General features: G+C 41.3%; 1 protein-coding gene across 1 annotated transcript in view; it reads left to right on the forward strand.

The window, feature by feature from the left end:
- The first annotated feature begins 4,354 nt into the window (after positions 1-4,354).
- The window catches only part of USH2A (usherin), a 390,811-nt gene continuing 371,703 nt past the window's right edge, over positions 4,355-23,462 (forward strand). Inside the window, exons 1-2 of the mRNA XM_059677365.1 lie at positions 4,355-4,839; positions 8,880-9,045. Of these exons, the coding sequence (XP_059533348.1) occupies positions 4,355-4,839; positions 8,880-9,045 (651 nt within the window). The remainder of the gene's footprint in view (positions 4,840-8,879; positions 9,046-23,462) is intronic.

A 23,462-nucleotide genomic window follows, 5' to 3' on the forward strand; every position in this document is an offset into this window, starting at 1 on the left:
GCCCACATATGTAGCAGGCTTCTTCCAAACTTTCTTTCTTCACTCGGTTGTCCTGTCACTTGAAATGCTCATTTTCTCTCTCCACAAACACTGTTGACTCTCAGGCACAATTCAGCACCCATCCCTTCCCTGAAAGTCAGATCAGTTCTCCTTCAGAGTAGGATGAGGAGTTGTAGGCTCAGTCTAGATCAGCGGGGCGATTGTCAGGCTTTGCCGCTTACTAATTAAGTGACTTTGAGAAAGCCACTTGAGCCCCAGTTCTCATTGCCTTCATTTTGGGAGTGGCATTGTCTCTCACTTGTAGGGTTGTTACAAAGATCAGAGTAGATAATCCATAAAAGTGTTGGGTAGACGTTCACGATAGAGAAATATATGGCAGTATTTCCTCTTTGTGGCCTTTGGATATACAATTACAGAAAAACTCACTAATATAAATTGGGAAATATATAATGGAGAGCTAGCAGTGAAAACCCAGTCATTGCTTCGTGTTCTCTATAGTTCACCCCCCAACAATCCTATAAAATATTTTGATTTTATAGATGAGGAAGCTGAAGCAGAGGGAACTTACTTATATCACCTGTTTAAGAACACTCAGCTGTTAGGTGGTGACGCCAGGATTTACCCCAGACTTTCTCTGGAGCTTCTAAACCATGAAATAGTCTGACCTTTCACGATGGGCTGGGTGATGGAGGCTATGTGGTTCATTCATTTGACCTTTTTTTTTTCCTAAGTCTACTAAAAATACTGTCCCTCACCAGTGTCTCTGCATCTTATTGTCCCATGCACATAGGGGTTGCTGGTTCAATTCCCAGTCTGGTCACATGCCCAGGTTGTGGGTTCCATCCTGATGGGGGGCATGCAGGAGGCAGCTGATCGCTGTTTTGCTCCCACATTGATCTCTCTCTCTCCCCCCTCCCTCTTTCTCTCTCTCTTTAAAAATCAATAAAACATCTTTAAAAAAATAATAGCACAGGGCCACATATGTTTAACTAACATTTTCTCCTGTACACTGGTACTTTTCTTTTTCTGCACTTATTTCTCAGACACTGATTGGGGTGGTGGAACTTTTGGCGCCCAGTTCAGTTACCAGAAGTGTCCCCAGGATTGATAGTACTGAGCACAAAAGTTGAGGGAGATGTCAATCCACTGCCTGCCTTTACAAATTACAGGCAGCGTTTCTGAAATGGAGCAGAGTCGCTAATCTTAGATTGCCTATTTTGAGTCATGACTTCCTATGACAAAGCAGGAGTTACGTGGTAGGAGAATTCTAATATCCAGAATGGAGACCCAAAATATACACAGAGGCACCACAATTAAAAATTAATGTTGGAGAGCGCTTCTAGGTGCTAGATGGGATGCTGATTCGTGAATGGCTTAATAAAGATCTTCAAAATAAATAAATAAATAAATAAATAACGTTAGGCCCTGGCCAGGTGGCTCAGGAGTTTAGAGCGTTGTCCTGACATGGCAAGATTGTGGATTCAATCCCTGGTCAGGGCACGTACAAGAAGCAACCAATGAATGCAGAAATATGTGGAACAACAAAATGATGTTTCTCTTTCTCTTCCACCCCCTCCCTCCCTTTCTCTCTCTCCAAAAATCAATTACAAAATAATAAAGTTAGTCCTTGGATTCTCTAGGGACAAAGAGAAGCCAGCCATTGAATAGCTTGTTTGAAGACAAACATTAGTTTCTATTTAATAGTAGGTTTGAATAATCCATTGTTTTAAGTCTTCTTGTCATACACACACACACACACACACACACACACTAGTGTGTATATGTGCCTAGTATACGAGATTAGTGCACGGGGAGGGGGAGTGACCCTCAGCCTGTCCTGCCGGCACCCTTTCCAATATGGGACCCCTCAAGGGATGTCCGACTGCCGGTTTAGTGGGATCAGGCCTAAATTGGCATTTGGACATCCCTCTCACAATCCGGGACCACTGGCTCCTAACTGCTCACCTGCCTGCCTACCTGATTGCCCCTAACCAATCTGCCTGCTGGCCTGATTGCCCTCAACTGTCCCCCCGCTGGTCTGATCGCCCCCAACTGCCCCCTGCCAGCCTGCTTACCCCCAACTGCCTCCCCCACTGGCCTGCTCGCCCCCAACTGCCCCCCCCCCGCCAGCCTGATCACCCCCAAGTGCCCTCCCCTCCCGGCCTGATCACCGCAACCTCCTCTGCCTCGGCCCCGCCACCATGGCTTTGTCCAGAAGGACATCCGGAAGGTCTCCTGGAAGATCTCCAGGTCTAATTAGCATATTACCCTTTTATTAGTATAGAAGATAAACATATATGTGTGCGTATGTGTATATTTCAAAACTTATTTTCCTCATCTCTCAGAATTTACATGTTACATATTAGCTGCTTTTATATTAAAGCTTGTTTTTAATTTAAAGTATCACCCTTGCAAAATTGTAATTGTCAACAAGTAGAGAATAGGATAGTTTGACACAAGGTGCAGGTTTTCTCCAGGAGCAGCTTGTGCTGATTGGTGAAGCTGATCTGTACAAGGGCTGTGGCTTTCAGATCTCTCACCGAAACTAAAGAAAGATGTGAGAGAAGTCACTTTGGGTTTGTTTCGCTGTCTTACAAGAAACACCATACAGACATCTCTGCCACTTCTAAACATTTCTCTAAATATGATAACTTCCAGAAAACAAAACCACAATTGACCATTTTTTTCTCTAATGGGTTTTCTATTTTTAACATAAAAATGGAGAAAGAAGTATTAGTCGCTTCAGAATACTTCACATTTAAGATGAGATATCCCAGGTGGTACAAAAGAGAGAGTTTGGATGTAATAGAAACTACATAGAACTGACTGACATCAAGCATGCATTCATAAATGCACTCATATTTATGTCCAATCAAGTGGCCAAAAAGTCAGGCATCCTGTTGCTTCTGCAATGCCCTTAAAATCCCTGATCATCCAAGTCCAAATGCAACCTTCTTAGATAACATCAGAGGCTCCTGGTCATGTAGAGAAGGGTGTGTATTTAGAGGAGGGTGTCTAAGCTAACGAATGCAGAAACTGAATAGTCAAAAGAAACTTTCATGCATGGACCAAGCCTCTAGTAGGTGATCAATACATTTGTATCCAGAAGAGTGAGCGCACCCCGGAAGTTATTTGCTGTGTTGCTAATAGTGGCAGATCATTTTGATGACACCATGAAAGTGGAAGGAGGAGGGGCAACGGGGATTAAAGGATAAGGTGTACTGCTACTTTAAAAGTATGCACGCCTGGCCCCTCCAGGTCCCTCCCCCTGCTCCAGGCACCTGCTGGCAGCTGGGGGAGCTCAGTTCCAGGCGGGCCTCCCAGCTGACTGCGCTGTTTCAGGTAACCCCGTGTTTGCTGTGCCGGATTCCATAGTGGGCAGCCAAAGCTTCCTGGCAGCCCTTCTGCCGTTGCAGCCTATTTGGTAGAAGTAATGAGGGTCACTGTGGTGTTGCCAGGCAACGAGGGACTGGGGTCCTGTGAAGAGCATTTGTTGCACTGAGGGGACCGGTTGAGATGCAATAAAGAAATGGTAACTGGGCTTATTTGTCAATACAGTTACTTACGCAGTATTAGGGGGTCCGTATTTAACCTGTCCATACGTAGTCAGAGGAGGAAGCAGGAGCGTAAGCATTTGCTAAATGCTAAGGCCCGGGACGGACAGATGGCGTTGGGCTGCTAAGCTGCTTTGCTGGGAGCTTAAAGTTGCTGCATGTGCGGGGCTAACGGGGAAAGGCCCCGAGCACTTTGCAGGCCTCATTCTGGCATGAGCAAGTCAGCTCTGTGTTACAGCACGGGGTGCGGTGCGCAGAGCAAACCCACCCGGCTCTTCACCTGGTGCAGCAGGTAGTGCTGGGTCTTGGGGGAGAGTAACCATCTGGGTTTATTGTGGTGAAAACATTAATAAAGATAGATGCCTGTGTATATATTTATAAGTCTGGTTGCCCTGTGGGCTTGAGAGTGCCTGATGTGCTCAGCAAAATGAGGATATTGGCCCAAAGAATGAGTATTTGCCAAAAGGAAGTCCTTCCCAGTGTTTGTTGGTTTAGAAAGCGCTGTGGTGGTTCTTGTCACGGGCTCCAAGTCCTCTTTCTCAGGAAGAACTCAAGTTCTGATGCGGCTGTCACCTGACACTCTGCTTCTGGTTCCCAGACACCAGCTGCTCCCCATGCCTTGCCCATCGCCCGGGACGTCCGTGGTGTTACCTCGGGGTGAAACCGCCTCTGCATTTTCCGAAAAAGCAGGATCTCCAGGCTCCTTACTGCGCCCGGCGTTGGTGTGTTGCTGCGAGTGACCCTGGCCTCCTGACTTACGTGGGGATGCTCTGTCGGGACGAGGATGCTTTTCTGTAAACATGAATGGCCTGGCTCTCTCCCTGAGCTGGGGCCTCTTGTTGCGCATCACGGAGACCTTGATCGTGGCCTATTTTGCGCTCATCTCCTGGGCTGACTCGCAGGGCCTCTTCCCGAGGCTGGAGAACGTGGGAGCCTTCAAGACCGTGTCCATCGTGCCAGCCCACGCCACGTGCGGACTCCCAGACCACAGCACGTTTTGCCATAGCTCTGCGGTCGCCGAAAGTCTCCAGTCCTGCACCCAGAGGCTTTGCGTTCAGGATTGCCCCCACAGATCTGCACCCCCAGCCTACACAGCCCTCTTCTCCACAGGCCTGGGGGGCTGCGTGGCTGCAGACACGCAGGATCTGCGCCCGGACTCCCCTCAAAATTCCATGAGTTTTATGTTCGGAAATCACACGAGCTGCATTTCTTCTCCTCCTCCTCCGAGGCTGGAGGCATCATTTACGTTGGCTGTGTGGTTGAAACCCGAGCGGGAAGGTGTAATGTAAGTAGTCGAGTGAGTGTACGCTTTCCTGGGAGCCTGAAAAATCAATTGTAGCCAAGATACTTACAATTGGAATTCCAGACCAGAAATGAAGGCTCCATCTGTGAAACCCAGGCCTTTGAAGCTCAACCCCGATGGTAGTCTTTTCTACTCCAGAGTACACTGCAAACATTTCCCCTAAATTTAACAAGTGCTGTCTCCTTTCTATAATGAAGGGAGGCCTCCGAAAAGCATATGTTAAAATGGTTCATTGCAGGCAGTCATGTTTACACACCTGACTCCTGGGTTTCCTGGTAGTTCATTTAGCTCCACCTTTGTCTTAGCCGTCAGAGTAGATTCAGGCTCAGTGAGTTTTAGGACATGGGGGCTGGTAGTACAAAGAACTGATATTTTCAAAGTTTTAGTCTAAGTTTGCATAAGTAATCTGCTCCTACCAGAGTATGAACTTGTCATTAGGCAGGTAGCTCTCTGAGAGCTTAGTGCTTCAGACATCCGTGTGTGTTTCCGGTATCCTGGCTTTCCCAAGAGAAGTTTGTTTGACTCATGGGAAATGCCCAGTGTTAGGAGTTGAATAAAGGAATAATCCTCCATCCTTGAAAAAGGCATAACTTTTGGCCCTTTACCTTGTGGCATTCTCATCTCTTAGGAAATATGTAGGGAAGTATGAAGGATTCTCAAAGCTATTATGTTGTAGATCCCAGTAGAGATGCCTTCCGTGAGTTTGGAGTGGGGCTTCCTTAACCTCATGTCTTATCAGTTCATATGATCACATGCTTTTCATTCTGTAATAGTCTCTAAAACTGACATCTAATGTGTTTTCCTAAGTGTCTAGAGCCAGTCTGGAAATTGGAATAAGTAGGACAGTCTGGAGGCCTGTTATCTTTTGTCGTCCCATAGGACAGTGGTTCTCAACCTTTTGGCCCTTTAAATACAGTTCCTCATGTTGTGACCCAACCATAAAATTATTTCATTGCTACTTCATAACTGTAATGTTGCTACTGTTATGAATCATAATGTAAATATCTGATATGCAGGATAATGTAAATATCTGATAGGCGACCCCTGTGAAAGGGTCGTTCGACCACCAAAGGGGTCGCGACCCACAGGTTGAGAACCGCTGCTGTTTTTAGGGCCTTTGTCTCTTCCCCATGTGACCTTTTCATTGTGTGAGACTGTTGGCCAAATATCTAAAAACTTGGGAAATAAGTTTTACAGATTAAGTCTTACAGTCTCGTAAACAAATAGGCTTTAGATGTCTTGGGTGTTTGGTTTTAATTTGCCAAGTGAGAGTTGGCATATTTTCATTAAAAAAAATTTGGGAGTGAAAATCATCAGAAACCATCATCTCAATTTCTGTGTCACCCTAAAAGAAAACCCTGCTTTCTTACTGTTTGAAATGTCAGTAAGTCCAGACAACTCCATTTCTGTAACTAGAGTACCATCTTTAAAAACGATCTCTTGACAAGTATGAGTAGGACAAAGTATTTTTTTTCAAAGGATATATCTGTACCAAACCCATCTCCTATTGGCATCGCTTTTGTATAAATAAGACAGAGGAGTATTTATAGAGGCCATAGCACATGGCTTACAGTTTGGGGAGTTCTACGCATCAAGGTCATTTCCATTCTCAAAATGAAAATACTTATGGGAATTGGGGAAATTTCGGAGTGGTTGCACTAGATAAGTAAAACAAACAAAACTCGGATTATCCAATTATTGTTTATCCAGGAGCAGAATAAATCCAGTTCCTAAATATTTTGCTACCTGCCTTCCTCTCACATTCATTATCTACTAAAGCTAGTATGTTTACAAGCAAACAAAATAGCAAGGAAGATAATAACATATTAAGAAATGCATTTTTAGTAAGCTTGGGGAAATAAACCTGCATTTGGTAAATTCATCTTTGAGTAATGGTCAGATGCTAACATGTAGATTGAAACTCAAGAAAAAGGAATAGAGGCGGTTTTTTTCTTAGATTGTTTAAGACCTGGAATTATAGAATAAAGAGAGACTTTCATTTCCAGTGACTTAAAAATAACCACCCAGTGAAGGGTTAAATCATAGTAGAATTTCTATAAAACCTTATTTCTACTTTATATAAAACATTTATATCAACTTACTCTATTTGCCCAAAATATATATTTACTCAACTCTATCACCAAATATATGTACAAAATATTATAAAATAATGGCAGTAAAATAGTGACTATTAAGTGTTCTCTAAGCTTACTCTTATGTCTAAACTCTAGGAAATAATAAATGCAAGTGAGAAGGAATAGTTTGTGAAAAATGTGCTATTTAAGGAATGTTTTAAAACATCTGTAGCAATAATTCTTGGTTGGCCCAATCTTTCATTTGCCCCTTCAATCTTTAACGTATCTCAGAAAACTCACGATCTTAAGGGAAGACAGATTGATTAGTGTTATTAGAGAGGGAGGACCATGTGTTAATTGAGCTCAAAGGAAGACCCCTTCTACAGTCTTGACCTGGGAGGGCTCAGGCATAAGGATGGAGATGTCCGGGCGAGTGGAAGGCAGCTGCATGAAGAAAGGGACCCAGACTCTTCCAATACCTGATGGAATTCTCCTACCTGGGTGTACCACCTTCTTGAGTTCTCATCTGTGAGATGCAAGCTGATGATCATCTTCAACAGCTAGTCATTCCAGGAGATGATGACGGCTACTGTCAGTGACATTGCTCTTTATTTATTTATTTTTCAATGCATTTTTATTGATTACAGAGAGGAAGGGAGAGGGAGAGAGTAATAGAAACATCAATGATGAGAGAGAATCATTGATCCGTGGCCTCCTACAAGCTCCCTATTGGGAATTGAGCCCACAACAGGGCATATGCCCTGACCAGGAATCGAACTGTGACTTCCTGGTTCATAGTTTGAAGCTCAAACACTGAGCCACCCTGGCCAGGTGTGATATTGCTCTTTAAACAGCAGATCTTTGGGAATAATCCACTTAGAAGGCAACTAGCAAGCATTCACAATCTGTTTTCTGCTAAAAAGTTGACTTGCTGAGGTTGAAATATGATAGAGAGGAATGGGGCTTAAGTGGACCCAGAATGACCAGAAATACACAATGATATAATTAATATAAAAAATTTTATATTGAACATAAGCCAATATAAAAAATAACAATGATAAAATATAAAAATGCCAAAACCTATTTAAAGGGATGGGAAAAGAGTATCACTGTGATTAGAAGTGATTTAAAAATAATAATAATTTGATAACCGGCCTGAATAAAGACTAGATATTTTCTGAAAATTCTATTTATCAGAATATTATTTCACTATGTTCTCCAAATATTGGATGATCCGGCATCCAAGATCAGTGCCACGGGCTGTGTGGTCAGGGTCAGCCGGCCAGTCATCTTACAGACACCAGCTTTGGCTTCTGGCTGGTGGCCAACAAGGAGGTAAAGACTATAGTGGTCAGTTCTCCATTTCACCGTGGGAATTAAACAGAGCTGTTTAGCCTGGCATCGACCTATGAACCAGGAGGTCACAGTTCAATTCCCGGTCAGGGCACATGCCCGGGGTGCGGGCTTGATCCCCAGTAGCACAAGGCAGCCGATCAATGATTCTCTCTCATCATTGATGTTTCTTTCTCTCTCTCCTTCTTCCTTCCTCTCCGAAATTAATGAAAATACATTAAAAATAAATGGAGCTGTTTAGAGCCCTCTATGGATAGTAAATTTTCTTTACATTAAGAAAAAGAAAAGATGCGCACTGGTGACTCAATACCCAGGATATGATTGTGCTGCTGCTTATAAAAGAAATAGCAGAGGAACTAATGAACCCAGCACTGAATGTTTTTGCGGGATGATTCAGCCACTTCAGTTTGCACCATGAATGTCTAATAAAGGGTGCTGAGGTTCTGAGGGATATATTATCAGTAAGAACTCCATTTTTTTAATTGAAATGAGAGGGCTTCTTATTCGGAATAAAGCTTGCTCTGAAAATGTGTGATGCCTTAGCCTGTCTTTTGGACGGATGCTGACCTTTTTTCTCTCCGGTTGCTTCCCAAGGTGTATTATAGAGAAGATGGCGCACGGGCAGATTGTGTTCAAACTTACAGTATCGGAGAAAGAAACCACGTTTTATTATCGCACAGTAAATGGTTTGCAGCCTCCAATAAAAGTAATGACACTGGGGAGAATTCTTGTGAAGAAATGGATCCATCTGAGTGTGCAGGTGAGTAAAATAAAACATATTTAACATTTGGTTAAACATACCAATCTGTCTTCCTTTCTTTCCTTTCAATGGCATCTTCCCCATAGGATCTGAAGCGGGTTCTTTTTAGCTTTCAAGCATGTGCAAATGACGACTCAAGAGAATCGCTATTTAAATGACCTAATGATGCATCTCTTGATAGACCAGCATTGTCCCCTCAAAATTGCTGGGGAAACTCCCACGGAAGCTTAGGACAATGCTATCTCGAGTAATAATACCCTCATGAAATTTTTGTTGCCTTTGGTTAGTATGTTTTCTCTTGTTCAGAAATCCGTGAGGGCTTTTTTTGGTGTCTAGAAGTAACGTTACTGGCCGCGGCAGCATGGAAAGCCCTGCCTGGCTTTTGCAGCTGCCTTTTGCAGATAGCATCTGATGATGGGAATAAAATTTGGCTGTTGCATTAAAATGCTGACCTTAGGACTAATGAACTTGACACATAAGACACTCAGAAGGTGTTATATGATTACTTTAGTTGTCAGCCACAGTTTGTATTAACCTTAGAAGCTGCTAAAGGCTGAGAGAACTGTGAGATATCTGTTAGTTTATGGTTCCCGGAAGAGACAGGGTTTATCCTTTCGTGTCTGCAAGGCACTGGCTGGGCCCGTGCGGCTAAGAGTCTGCCTCTCATGGCAGAGGTACTGTGTGTGCAGTTCTCAGCATATGTTCCCATCGGGGCATCCAGACAGTGGTCCTTGTGAACCGCATTTGCACCAGGGGGTATATATATCCCCATTTTTAAAATAATAATATTTGATTTCTTGCATTTTTATCCCACCCAGTAGCAGGGAGCGAGTGGACTTCCTTAGGCCCTTGAGGATTGTGATCTGGGTTTTAGAGTCTGTTTCAGCATAGAAATTGTTCTTGGTGATATACGTACACTTTGTACATATCTTTGTTGTGCCTGATTGTAAATGAAATCATGCCATGTATTTGCATAGCTGTGCATGAAAAAGCCTTGGGAAGAATGTTTAAAATAGCAATACAGAGAGGCCACAATGGTTGATTTCTATAGGAAGGTATTGGTGAAGTGATAGTCAATCAGCATTTTATGCCTTATCTGCTCAGCTTTTAGTTAGGCTATGAGTTTAGCACATGCACTTGGCAGGGAGCCATATTTCTAGGCCACCAGCATTGAAAGGACCTGCAAAGGGGTGGTCATGCCTGATCCCAGGTTAGGACTGTAGAGCAGATGGGTTCAGTTTGTCAGAGCTTACCTCTCATTGTTCAGTAGTTAGCAGAGAGGGGCCTAATCTGTCCTATATCTCCAAATGGTCCATTCTAGCCACTGACTAGTACCACAGGACTGGGTTATAGTGTGAAAAATGTGCAAATAGAAACTGCCAAAAAAGGGGAATCTGCAGAAGATGTCAAATCAATGTGTTTTCATATGTTGGTATCAACGATGATAAAAAAATTCTTTTGACTTGCCGTTAAAATGTTGCCTTGTCTGTGAGCCTGTGCCATGTGTTGGCAGCAGCAGTTGATTAAAAGCCATCTAAATGGGAAGGGGACCAGGACCGAGTCCCTCTCCTGGGAGTAAGAGGCTCTTAGAGTGTCTCTTGAGATCAGCATTATCTTCTCAATACAAGTCAAATACGAGCCTTTCCTAGTTTAGGCAAAACTTCTTCATAAATCTTTAAATCTTACCTTTCTTTCAAGGAAAGGTTAAAGTACTTGTGATTTAATGAGTCCACTTTATTTCTTAACTGCCTGACTATCAAGAGAAAACTTGTCCTTTCCAATTTGTACACTTCTATTTATTTATTTTTACATGTTTTCCCCCATTCTACATTTTATGTTAAAACTATGCATCTAAACAGTCATGGACCATGAGAAAAACCATGCAGATCAGCCATGTATTCATCTGGCCTTTATTGACAGATTCAGGGGTATCCCAGCATTATGAAAATCTTGATTCATTCAAATAAAAGTGAGAGCGAGCACAATTATTTATTCTTAATGGGAGATCTGCATAGGGTTTCTTTAGTGGACACCAGTCTGAATATTTTTAAGATATTGTGAAATTTATAGTAATTCATTTTATAGACATTGAATAAGGAATGTGCTCATTCCTACAATGTTATAAAAAGAGTAGGAAGGATGCAAGATTAGGAGTAGGGAAACCTGAGTCAGGTCCCCATACTGTGTAGTCGTAAGAAATTCTCTTGACTCGGTTTCTGTGCTTGTGTAATAAGGGGATTGGACTGGACGGACTAAACGAGGCTTCCTTGACTTTTACATAAAGACGCAAGCGGACTGTGGAGTGAGGCACAGTTTATGGAAGCGTGGACAGCTGCTGGTCAGGGTGTCTGGGTGTAAGCGACAGCGAGCTCCGCATGCAGCCCACACCAGGCTGGTGCTGTTTTCTGCTTTCCCATGCTGTCTGGTATTTACACAGAAACATTGTTTGGAGTAGATTTTATGGCCAAGATAAGGGCAAAGGCAGCTTGTAATCGTTTCACCGTAGAACGGCAAAGAATATATTTTCATATGAAATGTAACTCACTGTTGCATTATTATGTAGCATATGCACTTTCTGTTTGATTTTGGGATTAGAGACTTTCACCATCACTAGGCATGGGCTAGAACACATAATTGATAGTCTGGGTTTAGTCAAATTGCGAATTGTAAGTCTGTAATTAATGTGTATGCATATTTTTACTTATGCTCCAATGTGTCCACAAGTCAATCAGTTTATATGGGGTGTGTATGCCTGTGTGTGTGTGTCTGTGTGTGTGTGTGTGTGTTTGTGTGTAAAAGAAAACACATCTTTACTCATAGAATTGGCTCAGAAACCTGAATTTAACTTACAGAGACTTGATGACATAAAATTAATGGATAGATTTCACTGTATACCTTACCTCAAAAAGTTCACTCCATATCAGCTTTCTATCAGCAAAACCAGAATTCTAATTTTCCAAATTTGGAAAAACAAATGATTTTTTAAACTAATTAGATCCCTTGGCAAAAAGAAAAAGAAAAAAAGAAAAAAAAAAGTGCCAGGGAGAGCCAGAGATTCTGAGCATTGAAAGTCTAATTTCCTAAACAAAAATGCGGAGGTTATGGTAATGGACCTAACAGCATCAGGAAGACTCCACCTGTTGGAATATGATTAGTTTTTAAATTAATATTCATTCAGAGACTTGAATCTGATGTGATTGTCAATTTAAATTTCACTTTGGGCTTTAATATATTGGTTACTTCAAATTATATCAAGCTGAAATTCGTTATGTCGTATTTTTTGTCCTAAAACTTGAAAAAATCAATCTTTTTATTATCAAACAGGGAACACTGCTTGCATTGGCTAATATTTTTAAGCCCAGTTTTTGTATTACTTCAGTATATGCTGTCCATATTAAAGAGATCTGTTTTGATTTTCTTTTTTAAAAATGGTTTGAAATACATAAGAGATGATACTTGAGCAGTTTCTTATGTGTTGGTTGAAAAAAGAAAGCAGCTTAGAAGTATATTATATTTAATTGCATATCATTTAAAAGTAAAACCTCAGAGTGTCCTATGAAAATACTGTTTTCCCCTAAGTAGTTCCACACATTTTATGGGATACATAGCATCAAAGAATCATCAGTGTGGTAACCTTATTGTAATTATGCTGAAATGCAGTAAAACAATTACTAAAATTAGAAACTGATAGATCCTGCAAATGGAAATAAGAAAGGGTTTAGCAGTGGGTTTGTTCACATTTCCCTGTGCTATTCTGAAGGCTACTTGATGCACTGCCAATTCAAGAGCCACAGATGATTCTAACTACAGTAACATAAAAAAAGAGCAGTTCTGATCTGTTACAAAGAAGACAGAAATGCATGGGTAAATAAAGTTTTGGGGATCAATAGATGAAGCACAGGAGTTTCATAATTATAGTTCATGAAATCTGTTCTTTTGATTTATGTATTCAATCTGAAAAAGGAAAACTATTGATAGTTCTGGAGAAAAAGAAAATGCAATTTAACCAACATTTGTTAGAATAGATAAACCAAGTCTCTCAATTAATCTCTGCAGTATATGCCCAGGTGCACACTTTGTAAAAGTATTTCCATGTCTCTATTGATTGGGGGCTCATAAAACGCCCTTGCAGCCTTCGGTGAGCGGTGTGTCCTGGGATTCCCATGGGAACACCATGTCAGCCCCCGCCCCGTGAAAAATCCAATCCCTATCGTCGCATTAATACTGTTCATTGCTTTTAACTATATGTGTATGTGTCTGTATTTGTAAAACATTGTTAATTTGTGCAAAGCCTTCTGTTTGTACCCAGCCAGCTTAATATCACCCAAGTCAGTTGAATAGCTTTAATTATGCACAATAAGTAAAGATCAATAGACTTTAACAACGCTTTTCACAATAATCAGTTAAAAATAATGATGATAGCAGCTGCCATTATCGAGTACTGATTATATGCACCGTATTAAACATCGTAATGCTTAATTTTCAAATGTTAATGATAGTTCTGTGACATTGGCGTATATTTTCCCCATTACAGAGATGAGAACAGTGAGCCTCTGGGAGGTTAAATTATCTGCCTAAATTTAGTCTCAAGTTTCTGTGCACAATTCCAGCTGACCTGTAACTGAAAAAAAAATACTAAAGTGCCATGAACCTGGGTCACCAAGATTTATCAACAAGTCCTTTTCCCTCAATCTCCACCTTTCTCCCACCAGCAAGTCCTTGGATTTTAATTCCTAAGCAGCTCTCCGAGCTGCCCACTTCTCTGCATACCTTCCATGGCCACTGCTGTGCAAGGTGGCCATAGCTCAGTGGGGCCCTGAGAGTGACGTCACGACCCTTTAGTTTTGTCCTCATATAAATTGTTTTTCTTCACTGCAACCAAAATGGTCTTTAGGACAGGTAATCTGCTCAGGTCATACCTTTTCCCTCCTCTGCCTCCCTCCCCATATCCTGTTCCTGCATAAAACCTTTCAATAAGTCCCACGGAAACATTCTAACATGGCCACCACTGCTCTTTAAAAGATAGCATCTTCCACCTGGCCGGTGTGGCTCAGTGGTTCCCTGTAGAATAACTACCCAGGCCAGCAAGGCGTGTCCTTTACTGTCTGAGGTTATGGTCAGTACTGCAATTGGCAGGGAGCCTTGCCTTTCGGGGGAGGGGGGAGGGGACAAGCAGAGTATTAATTCTCAATTATAAATACAGACTTGATGCAAGGGCAGCATTGAACTTGGCATCAGCATGTCAATATTTTAGCTAATTTCCAGGGCCATGAACACGTCAGGGGAAAGAGAAATTGTTGATGTTTCATAGGAAACAGTTCTGGAGCGAGGGGAGATCGCACCGTTTGTACTCTTTTACATGTCGATTCTATTAATCTCGGCAGGTATATCTTCCCGAAGCCACTGGATAATTGAAAAGATGCTTGTGAACCCTCAAGACGTGTCTCTCTCCATGTCACAAGCACCATGGCCTTGGCTTACACCTGACTTGTGAATGGGGGAAGCTAGTCATTATGATGCAGAGGCAGTTGTCTCTATTTGCAGAGCCCCTTGCTAGGAGTTCCTCCTGTTACCATATGTAGTTTGACGTTCATTTGTACCATGTGTAACTGGCTCATGTAGTGATTAAAATAATAAGCAATGCTTGATCATGTTTAAAATAAATACCAAGGATAAATTCTTCTATTAATTAGTGAGAGCTTATCCAAATTAGCATCTGTAATTATGAACTCTTGTTAATTTTTGTTGCAACCTATTGGATATCCTGGGATAAATCATTAACGCTAGTGTAGCTGAGCATTAATGATAGCTGGCTTAATTTTTAAGTATAGTGATACCACTCATCCTAATAGCTACACATTTTAGATACTATATCAAACAGCATCATAGAAGATGCACATGGAAATTTAGCATAAATGAAAAGGTGTTAGGTTTGCTTATTGAGCCACATAACAAAACCCAGAATGTGTCCTTCGCAGGCAGAGTTTGATTCAAGCTTTCCTTGTACTCTGACTCAGTTTTGTACAGCTTCCGTTTCCTGAAGTTCAGTGACATATCTTTCTATTGAAAATATTCTCCCAGTCTGTAGCTTGTCTTCTTTTATTTTTTTGTTAATCCTCATTCAATGATATTTTTCCATTGATTTTTAGAGAGAGTAGAAAGGAGAGGGAGAGACAGAGAGAGAAACATTGATGGGAGAGAGACACTTATTAGTTGCCACCCGCACACGCCCCAACCAGGGCCCAGGAGGATGGAGCCTACAGCCAAGGTATAAGCCCTTGACAGGAATGGAACCTGTGACCCTTCATTCTGCAGGCCAGTGCTCTATCCACTGAGCCAAACTGGCCAGGGCTGTAGCTTATTTTACTTCTCAACACTTCTTTTCCAGATCAGATGTTTTCAATTCTCCAAGTCTTGATTCTCCTCCACAGTGGATTTGCTTTGGGTCATTTTTCAGAATCCTTAGGTAATTCCTTTTTGTATTCTGTCCAGATTTTTTAGTTGTAATTAGTAGGGGGAGGGAGGAGAGAGAGAGAGAGAGAGAGAGAGAGAGAGAGAGAGAGAGAGAGAGAGAGAGAGAGAGACTGATGTGGGCTTACTCCTTCAGAATCAGATCTCTGTGGTGCTTTTTAATTTGCAAAGTTATAAAAATTAGTTTTGATCCATATTTCTGATTACCACTTTCCATATGAAAAAACAAAAACATCAAAAACTGTAAGATTGTTTTAACTTCAGAAGTAAGTGAAAAATCATGTGACCACTGACCTAAAACCCTGGAAAAGCTAAACCTTAAGATGTTGAATCCTATTTAGTGTGTTCTGAATTCCAGCCCCTAGAATGTGTGTTGTCTTACTTAGGTACCTTGCAGAACTCTCATTTAATTCTTATCTTTTTTTTAAATGTATTCTTTTAGTATTTTTAGATTTTTTTAAATTACATTTTCAATTTAAATATTTGCTGGAAAATAATAATTTTTAAAAAGAGGTAAATAAGATTGTTAAGGAAATGTTTTCTTACCATATGGAGAAGCCTCTTTTTAATTCAGTATTCTTTGGTGACACGAGCTACCACCATATAGTAGAGGACCCACAGTGGGCTTAATGGACGGTCCTGTGCCACTGTGAGGACTGGCCAGGGTGTCTTCTGTGATTACATGGAGGGAGTTGAAGAGAACCTCATGTTCAGTTCCCTAGTAAACAAGTCAAATCCTCTTGCCTAAGGCGTTTGGCCTTTGTGAGTATAAAAGACCACAGACACCTACTATGCGCAGCACGTGTTATGAGGTCTTGAGGGCACTGAAGAAAGTGAAGGCAGAGCCTCTGACCTCAAGAAAAGAAACTAGGTTGGATGTTGGGTACAGATTTGAAGGAAATAATTTTTGAATAAAGGAGAGATTTTAAAAAAAATCACAGACTTTATAAAACCAAAATTTTAGAATATGTAGAAAAGAGGAAAAAAGGGACGACAAACCCTACTGAGCCCCCTTAGTGCATATGTAATTCTGTCTACCACCCTCCTCTTTTTCAGTTAACATTTGTTTCCCGTAGCTTCATAGGTCAAGGTCGGTCTTGAGGGAAGTACTGGAGAGTCGGTGAGAGAAGATGAAGAAGGTTGTTAAAGAAGGAACTAGCATGATAACTCAGGATCCTGCTACATTCTGGGTTGATTTTCTTTATTGTTGTGTTGTTGTTGTTTTATAAAGTAGAAAGCTTTGTACTTGTCTTTATTTCCTGTAAAGACTTATCCTTAACTATTTACTATCTCTTGGACTACAGCTCTTAAGGGGACAGGCAGTACTTAGGTATCATTTAAAAAATTAACATATCATTGTCATTCGGTTTCCTACTGAGTCCAGGGTTTTCCACGGATTATATTTAGGAGTTCCCTGTGCAGAAGGTACAGATGAGACTACTGAGTCACGGGGAGGGTGGGGCTATTTAACAGGTGAGCAGTGTCACAAGCAGATGGGCAGTCAACATATTATTCTTGGTGGAAGATAGGCACTGACAGAAGAGGAATGACTGGGGATTCTGTTCAATACAGGATTAAGACCAAGGACGAGAGCACATGGGCACCCCCAGAATCTGCCCAAGAGGTCACAGCGCCTAAGGGAAGACAACTCTAAGCACGTCACTTAACCTCACCACCTTAGTCCTCTTGTTGGTCTAATGCAGAGCTTATGCAAACTCAAGACATGTCAGAAAATATCCGCAAGGCATTGTCTCAAATTGACCCTCTGGATTCCTCCATGCTGCCTGGCTATTATTTATTAAGATGTATCGGGGCAAGTCTCAAATGGTAGGAGAGATAAAAGGTAGATCTGCTAAGGGAGGAAGTGGGGTTGAGCACAATGCCACAGAAACTCACACTAATCCAGGAGGACTCCACCTGCCAATCAAACCCATATTCACTTAAAAAAAAGAAAAGATTAATAATGGCTTGTTAACTGAGCAAGCTGGCAGATGTTGGGAGGAGAGAGATGCGATCTCAGGGCATCCATGACCAGGTGATGACTGACTGACCAATTTCAAAAGCTGCTATGAAGGATCGTCAAGTCCAGGTCCATGTGTGTTTTGATGATAGTTGCATCTATATTTAAAGCTTCTGTCACTGGAAGCACTCCTGGTGTTGTCAGGCTGTCTAGTGGGCTGGGCGAGCTGCAACTTCTCGCAATTGAATGTCAATAAGACCAGAGCAATTTTGGTTGATTCATAGCCCCAGCTTAAGCATATTCACTCGCGCAGATTACATTTGACAGATAGTTACCTTCAGCTGAACTCGGTGGTGAGAAGCTTGGGCGTGCTCTTGACAGTGAGCTCTGAGTTGATGCCTAATGTTTATTTCATATTCTGTTTTTACCTTCCCCGATACGGCATGTGTAAATCTGTATTTAAATATATCCTCAGCTGATGTTTTCTCCAGCCCACTTGTTACCTCTGGACAGACTGCTGTAATGGCTCCATTTCATTGTTTTAAGAAAAATAACTTGCATGCAGTCCAGCTTTAATTTCACCAAACCCAATCAGTGGTGATTAATTTAAAGTGTTTCCTTGATGAGCAGTTGCAACACCAGAGCATGAAATTGCTCAAGTGAGGGGAGAATTCTTACATCTCTAAAAACTTAGTCTTCAAAATGGGGTGTGTAATTGTGAATAGCGAGAAAGTATGTCCATGTCTACTTGCCATATCGCTCTTTATCTTCTGTCGGCATTGAGGTCCCTCTGTTCTCCTCGGATCTTAGGGATAGAATTAACCATTTCAGGAATACTTACCCCTTTAAAATGAATATGGTTTTAAAAACATTCTGAAATGTTTTCATTGAACAATAACGTACATATAACCCAATACACTTTAAAAAACAAAACAAAACCCACTGTTGCTGCCCAGCCAGTGTTGCTCAGTGGTTGAGCATTGACCCATGAACCAGGAGGCCATGGTTTGATTCCTGGTCAGGGCACATGCCCAGGTTTTGGGCTTAATCCCCAATGGGAGTGTGCAGGGGGCAGCCAATCAATGATTCTCATCATTGATGTTTCTATCTCTCTCTCCCTCTCCCTTCCTCTCTCTGAAGTCAACAGAAACATATTTTACAAACACACAAATAAACTGTTGCTGTTTCTGAATATTTAGATAGGGAAAATAATTAAGACTTGGGGTTTTATGTTCAGGAAGAGGTGCACTTATTGTGTGAATTCAGTCTTATGATACTAAATTCCGAACTTTTCAATTATGTTAAATTCATTAAGATTCTGGCTGGGAAATTTAAAGAACATAGAGATCTTATAACCTGAGCCTAAGTTCTGTACAAATAACTCTGCAAAGCTCTGGAATCCTTTATTTAACTCGGCGAATGAGAGTTGTGTTTGCATCAGACTCACCCTTCCTTGAAGTAGTGATTTCAAAGCAAACCTGTTCTACTCATGCATTTCCATCTTTTCTAGAATCTGAGACTTTAAGACATCAAACAATTCAAATTATATAGTTTGCATTTCACACAGAAGAAACACTCATTCAAAAGTTGATAAAAATATATTAATTATTTTCTCCACATTTACTGGTATACTTTCTCTGTCTCACTCTTTTCTAAAACTGACAGTCAATTTTTTTTCTCTTTTACTGACAGCTAGTAAATGTACTGACAGTTGAGAAATAAGATGTAAATGCAAGTCACTATTATTTTGTCCACCTGATACCTGAGCATTAGGTGGAAATGCTTGACTATATTTTAAAATAAAAACGAAATGATTTCCAATGGGTCTGATGGGAAGATATATAGAAAAACTGTTCTCTGTAAATAAAAATGTGTTAGAGGCAATGCTTTAGTGCATTTAGAAATACCATACTTTTCTCATTAGGGATGTGACTAGTATTTGCATTGAAGAAAATAGGGCAATTATTTAAGGTGTGCATTTACTTTCTGTTCCATTAGCTATAAATCTTTTGAGCATGAAATTAATGGAGAGTTTATAAATGGAGCAGAGGAAGCAGGTTAAGAACTTACTATCTGATTAAGAATTTTCTCCCGATGAAATATTAGAACGAGGATTTAAATTGTTTTATGCTAATTAGAAAAGTCCTGTTTAGTAATTGTAACTCTTGAAGAAGTGCTAGCTAAGTCATTGGGTGTGACAAGTTATCTGTTGGTAGAAGTATGTTGGGTTAACCTGAACTAACTCTTATCATACAAGGACTAATTCCTTACTTCCATTAAAGAGTGATTTGCCATTTCCCTATGTTGTTAGTAACAGCTGAGTTATAAAACATAAGATAAATGGTAGTGTTCATTTATGTATGACTTAATTGGTATTCACAGGATTTTATTTCATTTTTCCCACCTCAATATTATCCATATATATATATGTGTGTGTGTGTGTGTGTGTGTGTGTATATATGTATATATATGTGTGTGTGTGTGTGTGTATATATAGATACATATATATATATATGCATGCGCTGGGAGTAGAAGCCTTGGAATTTAGAGATTTTAATATGCAATTTAAAACTGATCAATTTCATCAAGAAACTTGCCCTCATTTAGATGCTGAAAAAATGGGGCCATAGTTCCTCTTAATTGTTTTTCTCTGCTTGTGTCTCTACTTCTTACATTCTTACCCTTGTACTGAATCACATATAGCTTTGTGAAAATTTGTCAGAGAAAATTCAAGTAGATTTGTGTTTAAACAGAGTGATTTCACTGTCCCTTTGGTTGAAGAATACATTGGGAGGCAAGAAAAGTCCTGCCTGACAAGTTACAAAAGGCCGGCATTCCCTCCCAGAAGAGCAGCGGGAGTTTCACAGGGGTGTCCGCTGCGTACACGTTGCTGTGGACTGTGGAGCTCTATGTAGATAGGTTGTAGCTCGGCTTGTCCTCCATGTCACTCTTTGATTCCTCTCTCTGTTAACATGGCATTTGCATTTCGCTCTGCCTGAGAAACGGCCCGTGCAAATGCCTGGCGACAGGCTGGAAAGCTGCTTTCATGGTGGAAGTGAGGCGTTTTCTTGTTCACTGTGTTCACAGTAAAATTGCATCCTCTGAGTCTTAAGTAACTGGGAATCCCTTTGTGCATTTGCAATTTCTATTTGAAGGCAAAATATTAAAGCACAAAGAAAGAGTGGGGCACTTTTTACATTACAAAACGACAAAAGCAACCAAGTTAGTTGGTTACTGTCAGCAAGAACCAAAAAGCAGCAGAACCAAAAGACCCAACTTTACTGGATTTCCAGTGAAAGATAAAAGGCTTAAGGAGGAGATGCTTAAGTATCACTTAGAGTGGTCACCTGAGAATGAAAAACATTTATAGAAAAATTATGTGATATTTAGCTTTCTCTGACTGGCTTATTTTGCTTAGCATAATGCTCTCCAGTTTCATCCATGCTGTTGCAAATGGTAAGAATTCCTTCTTTTTTAGAGCAGCGTAGTATTCCAGTGTGTAGATGTACCACAGTTTTCTAATCCACTCATCTGCTGATGGGCACTTAGGCTGTTTCCAAATCTTAGCTATGGTGAATTGTGCTGCTATGAACATAGGGGTTGCATATGTCCTTTCTTATTGGTATTTCTATTTTCTTGGGATATATTCCTAGAAGCAAAATAAGCCAGAGAAAGATAAATATCACAGGGTCTCACTCATTTGTGGAATATAATGAACAACATAAACTGATGAACGAAAACAGAACCAGAGTTGTAGAAGCATTGGATAGACTGTCCAACATATGAGGGAAAGTGGGGGATGAGGGGGTAAAAGATCAACCAAAGTACTTGTATGCATGCATATAAGCATAACCAATGGACACATACCGGGGTCAGGGGGGTGAGGGCATGTGCTGGGGGTTGGGGGCAGCCAGGAAGAGGTCAATGGGGGAAAAGGGAGACTTATGTAATACATTAAACAATAAAGAAATTTTAAAAAAAGAAAAATTATGAGTACTTTGCCATACATTTGTTTCATTGACTTATCATCTTGGAAACACACTTTGGGCATCCGTATCGTACATGAAAGTTAGATTGTTTTTTGAAGAGAATAATGGTAATAATTATATTCCCTGAGTTGAATGTATAGAATTGTGTGTGTGTGTGTGTATGTGTGTGTGTGTGTGTGTGTTTACTGTAAACAGCCAGGTTACTAGATCATGCCAGAAGGTAGTTAATTCTGGGCAAAGACTTTCCCCCTTTTCCCATAATGCTATTCGGCTGACGGCTAGTTACTGTGTGACTCAGGCTTGATTCTCAGGAGATTTGGACAAAAGAGAAGGTCAGAGGGCCAGGAGAGCCTGATAGACTCAAGGAGACATTGGCGTTGGATTCTCACACCAGAATCTTGCCTCCTCATCCCTAATGCAGACAGTGTAATAACGGGGGAGAGGGAAGAGGGAGGGAGGGCGGGTGGAGACGTCCTTTCAGGTTAAATGTTCAAATAAGGTCCTTCACTTCTGTCTCTGTTAGCACAGGGCATTGGAAACCCTGTGGCACATTTTGAAAGTGTTGCTTTAAAATAGACTTTAACACTTGAGGATCTGCATAGGGTCTTGTTGAGTGCTTAATAGATCCTGTGTCTGCCTGCTGAGGTCTCTGCCGGGGCAGCGTCCACCTCAGTAACTGCTGACGTGCTTCGGCCTGCCTGGAGACTGCAGGCTGGACTCCCACCACTCTTATACCCCAAACTCCTGGTCTCATCTATAATAATCTATAATAATAAGAGCATAATATGCTAATTAGACTCGATGGCCTTCCGGACGAAGCCGGGGCTGCTAGGGAAGCCTGGGTCCCGGGTGCTGGAGGGAAGCCCAGGTTCTGAGTGCCAGAGGGAAGCCAGTGCCAGCAGCCAGGGGAAGGAAGGCCTACTCTTGCACAAATTCCATGCATCAGGCCTCTAGTAATTATATAATGTTCCATATCTGAAGAAAATCGCCTAAATGGCATAATGTTGGTCTTGGGTAGTTTAATTTGCATGGGATACTCCATGCAGAAAAATTTGGTCTGCATTGAAGGACTTTTTTTTTTTTTAAAAAAATCAGGTCAGCTTTATCCAAGAAAATTTTATCCAAGTAAATTGTGAAAATGGGAAGTAGAAACAAAGTCGTTAAAAAATGGATGCCAGAGCCTGACTGGTGTGGCTCAGTGGTTGAGCGCTGACTCATGAACCAAGAGGCCACTGGTTCTGTTCCCAGTCAGGCACATGCCCAGGTTGTGGGCTTGATCCCCAGTAGGGGGCATGCAGGAGGCAGCTGATTGGTGATGTTTCTCTCTCATTAATGTTTCTATCTCTCCTGTTCCCTTCCTCTCTGTCTATTATCAATGAAACATTTTCTTTAAAAAAATGGATGTCAGAGTTTGTTGTAACTGCTACATATTATTGTTTTGAAAGCTTATTGCTTGAATCTGGTCATCTAATTGTTAGCACTACGTTCTTTAGATGGTAATGTGAATGTTTAAATTACCTCTTTTCCCCAAATCTTTGCCCAAGTTGATGACACCATCTCAGGTTTTGTTGTTGGGAAGGGGATAAAAGACAGGAAACGAACTGTTGGCAGGACTCCATTTCAGCTTACAAATGACTCTCAGGATCTGAGGACATCAGTCGAGTCCTGGCACGGGCTAGGGTTTGGACTGTTCACAGAATGATTTCCTGTATGTCCATCTCCGTGCTGAGACCTTGATTGATGCCCCTCTGACGTGGGGTCAGGAGTGAGTGCACATCCTGGCAGGGCCTTGGCTCGCTCCCTGTAGTGGAAACAGAAACCCACCTTCATTATCCTTCTTCAGGCTTCAGCTGACTTAATTGTATGCAACTTTATCACTACAATTGAAAGAGATTTAAACCACTGGCAAAGATTTGGAAACAGCGGGAGAGGTGGTTTAAAATTCAGCACAGAGGGAGTGGTCAGCACAAATGAAAGACTTGAGGTAACTTTGAAGC

The sequence above is a fragment of the Myotis daubentonii genome, chromosome 20 (assembly GCF_963259705.1).
Source record: "Myotis daubentonii chromosome 20, mMyoDau2.1, whole genome shotgun sequence".
Lineage (NCBI taxonomy): Eukaryota > Metazoa > Chordata > Mammalia > Chiroptera > Vespertilionidae > Myotis > Myotis daubentonii.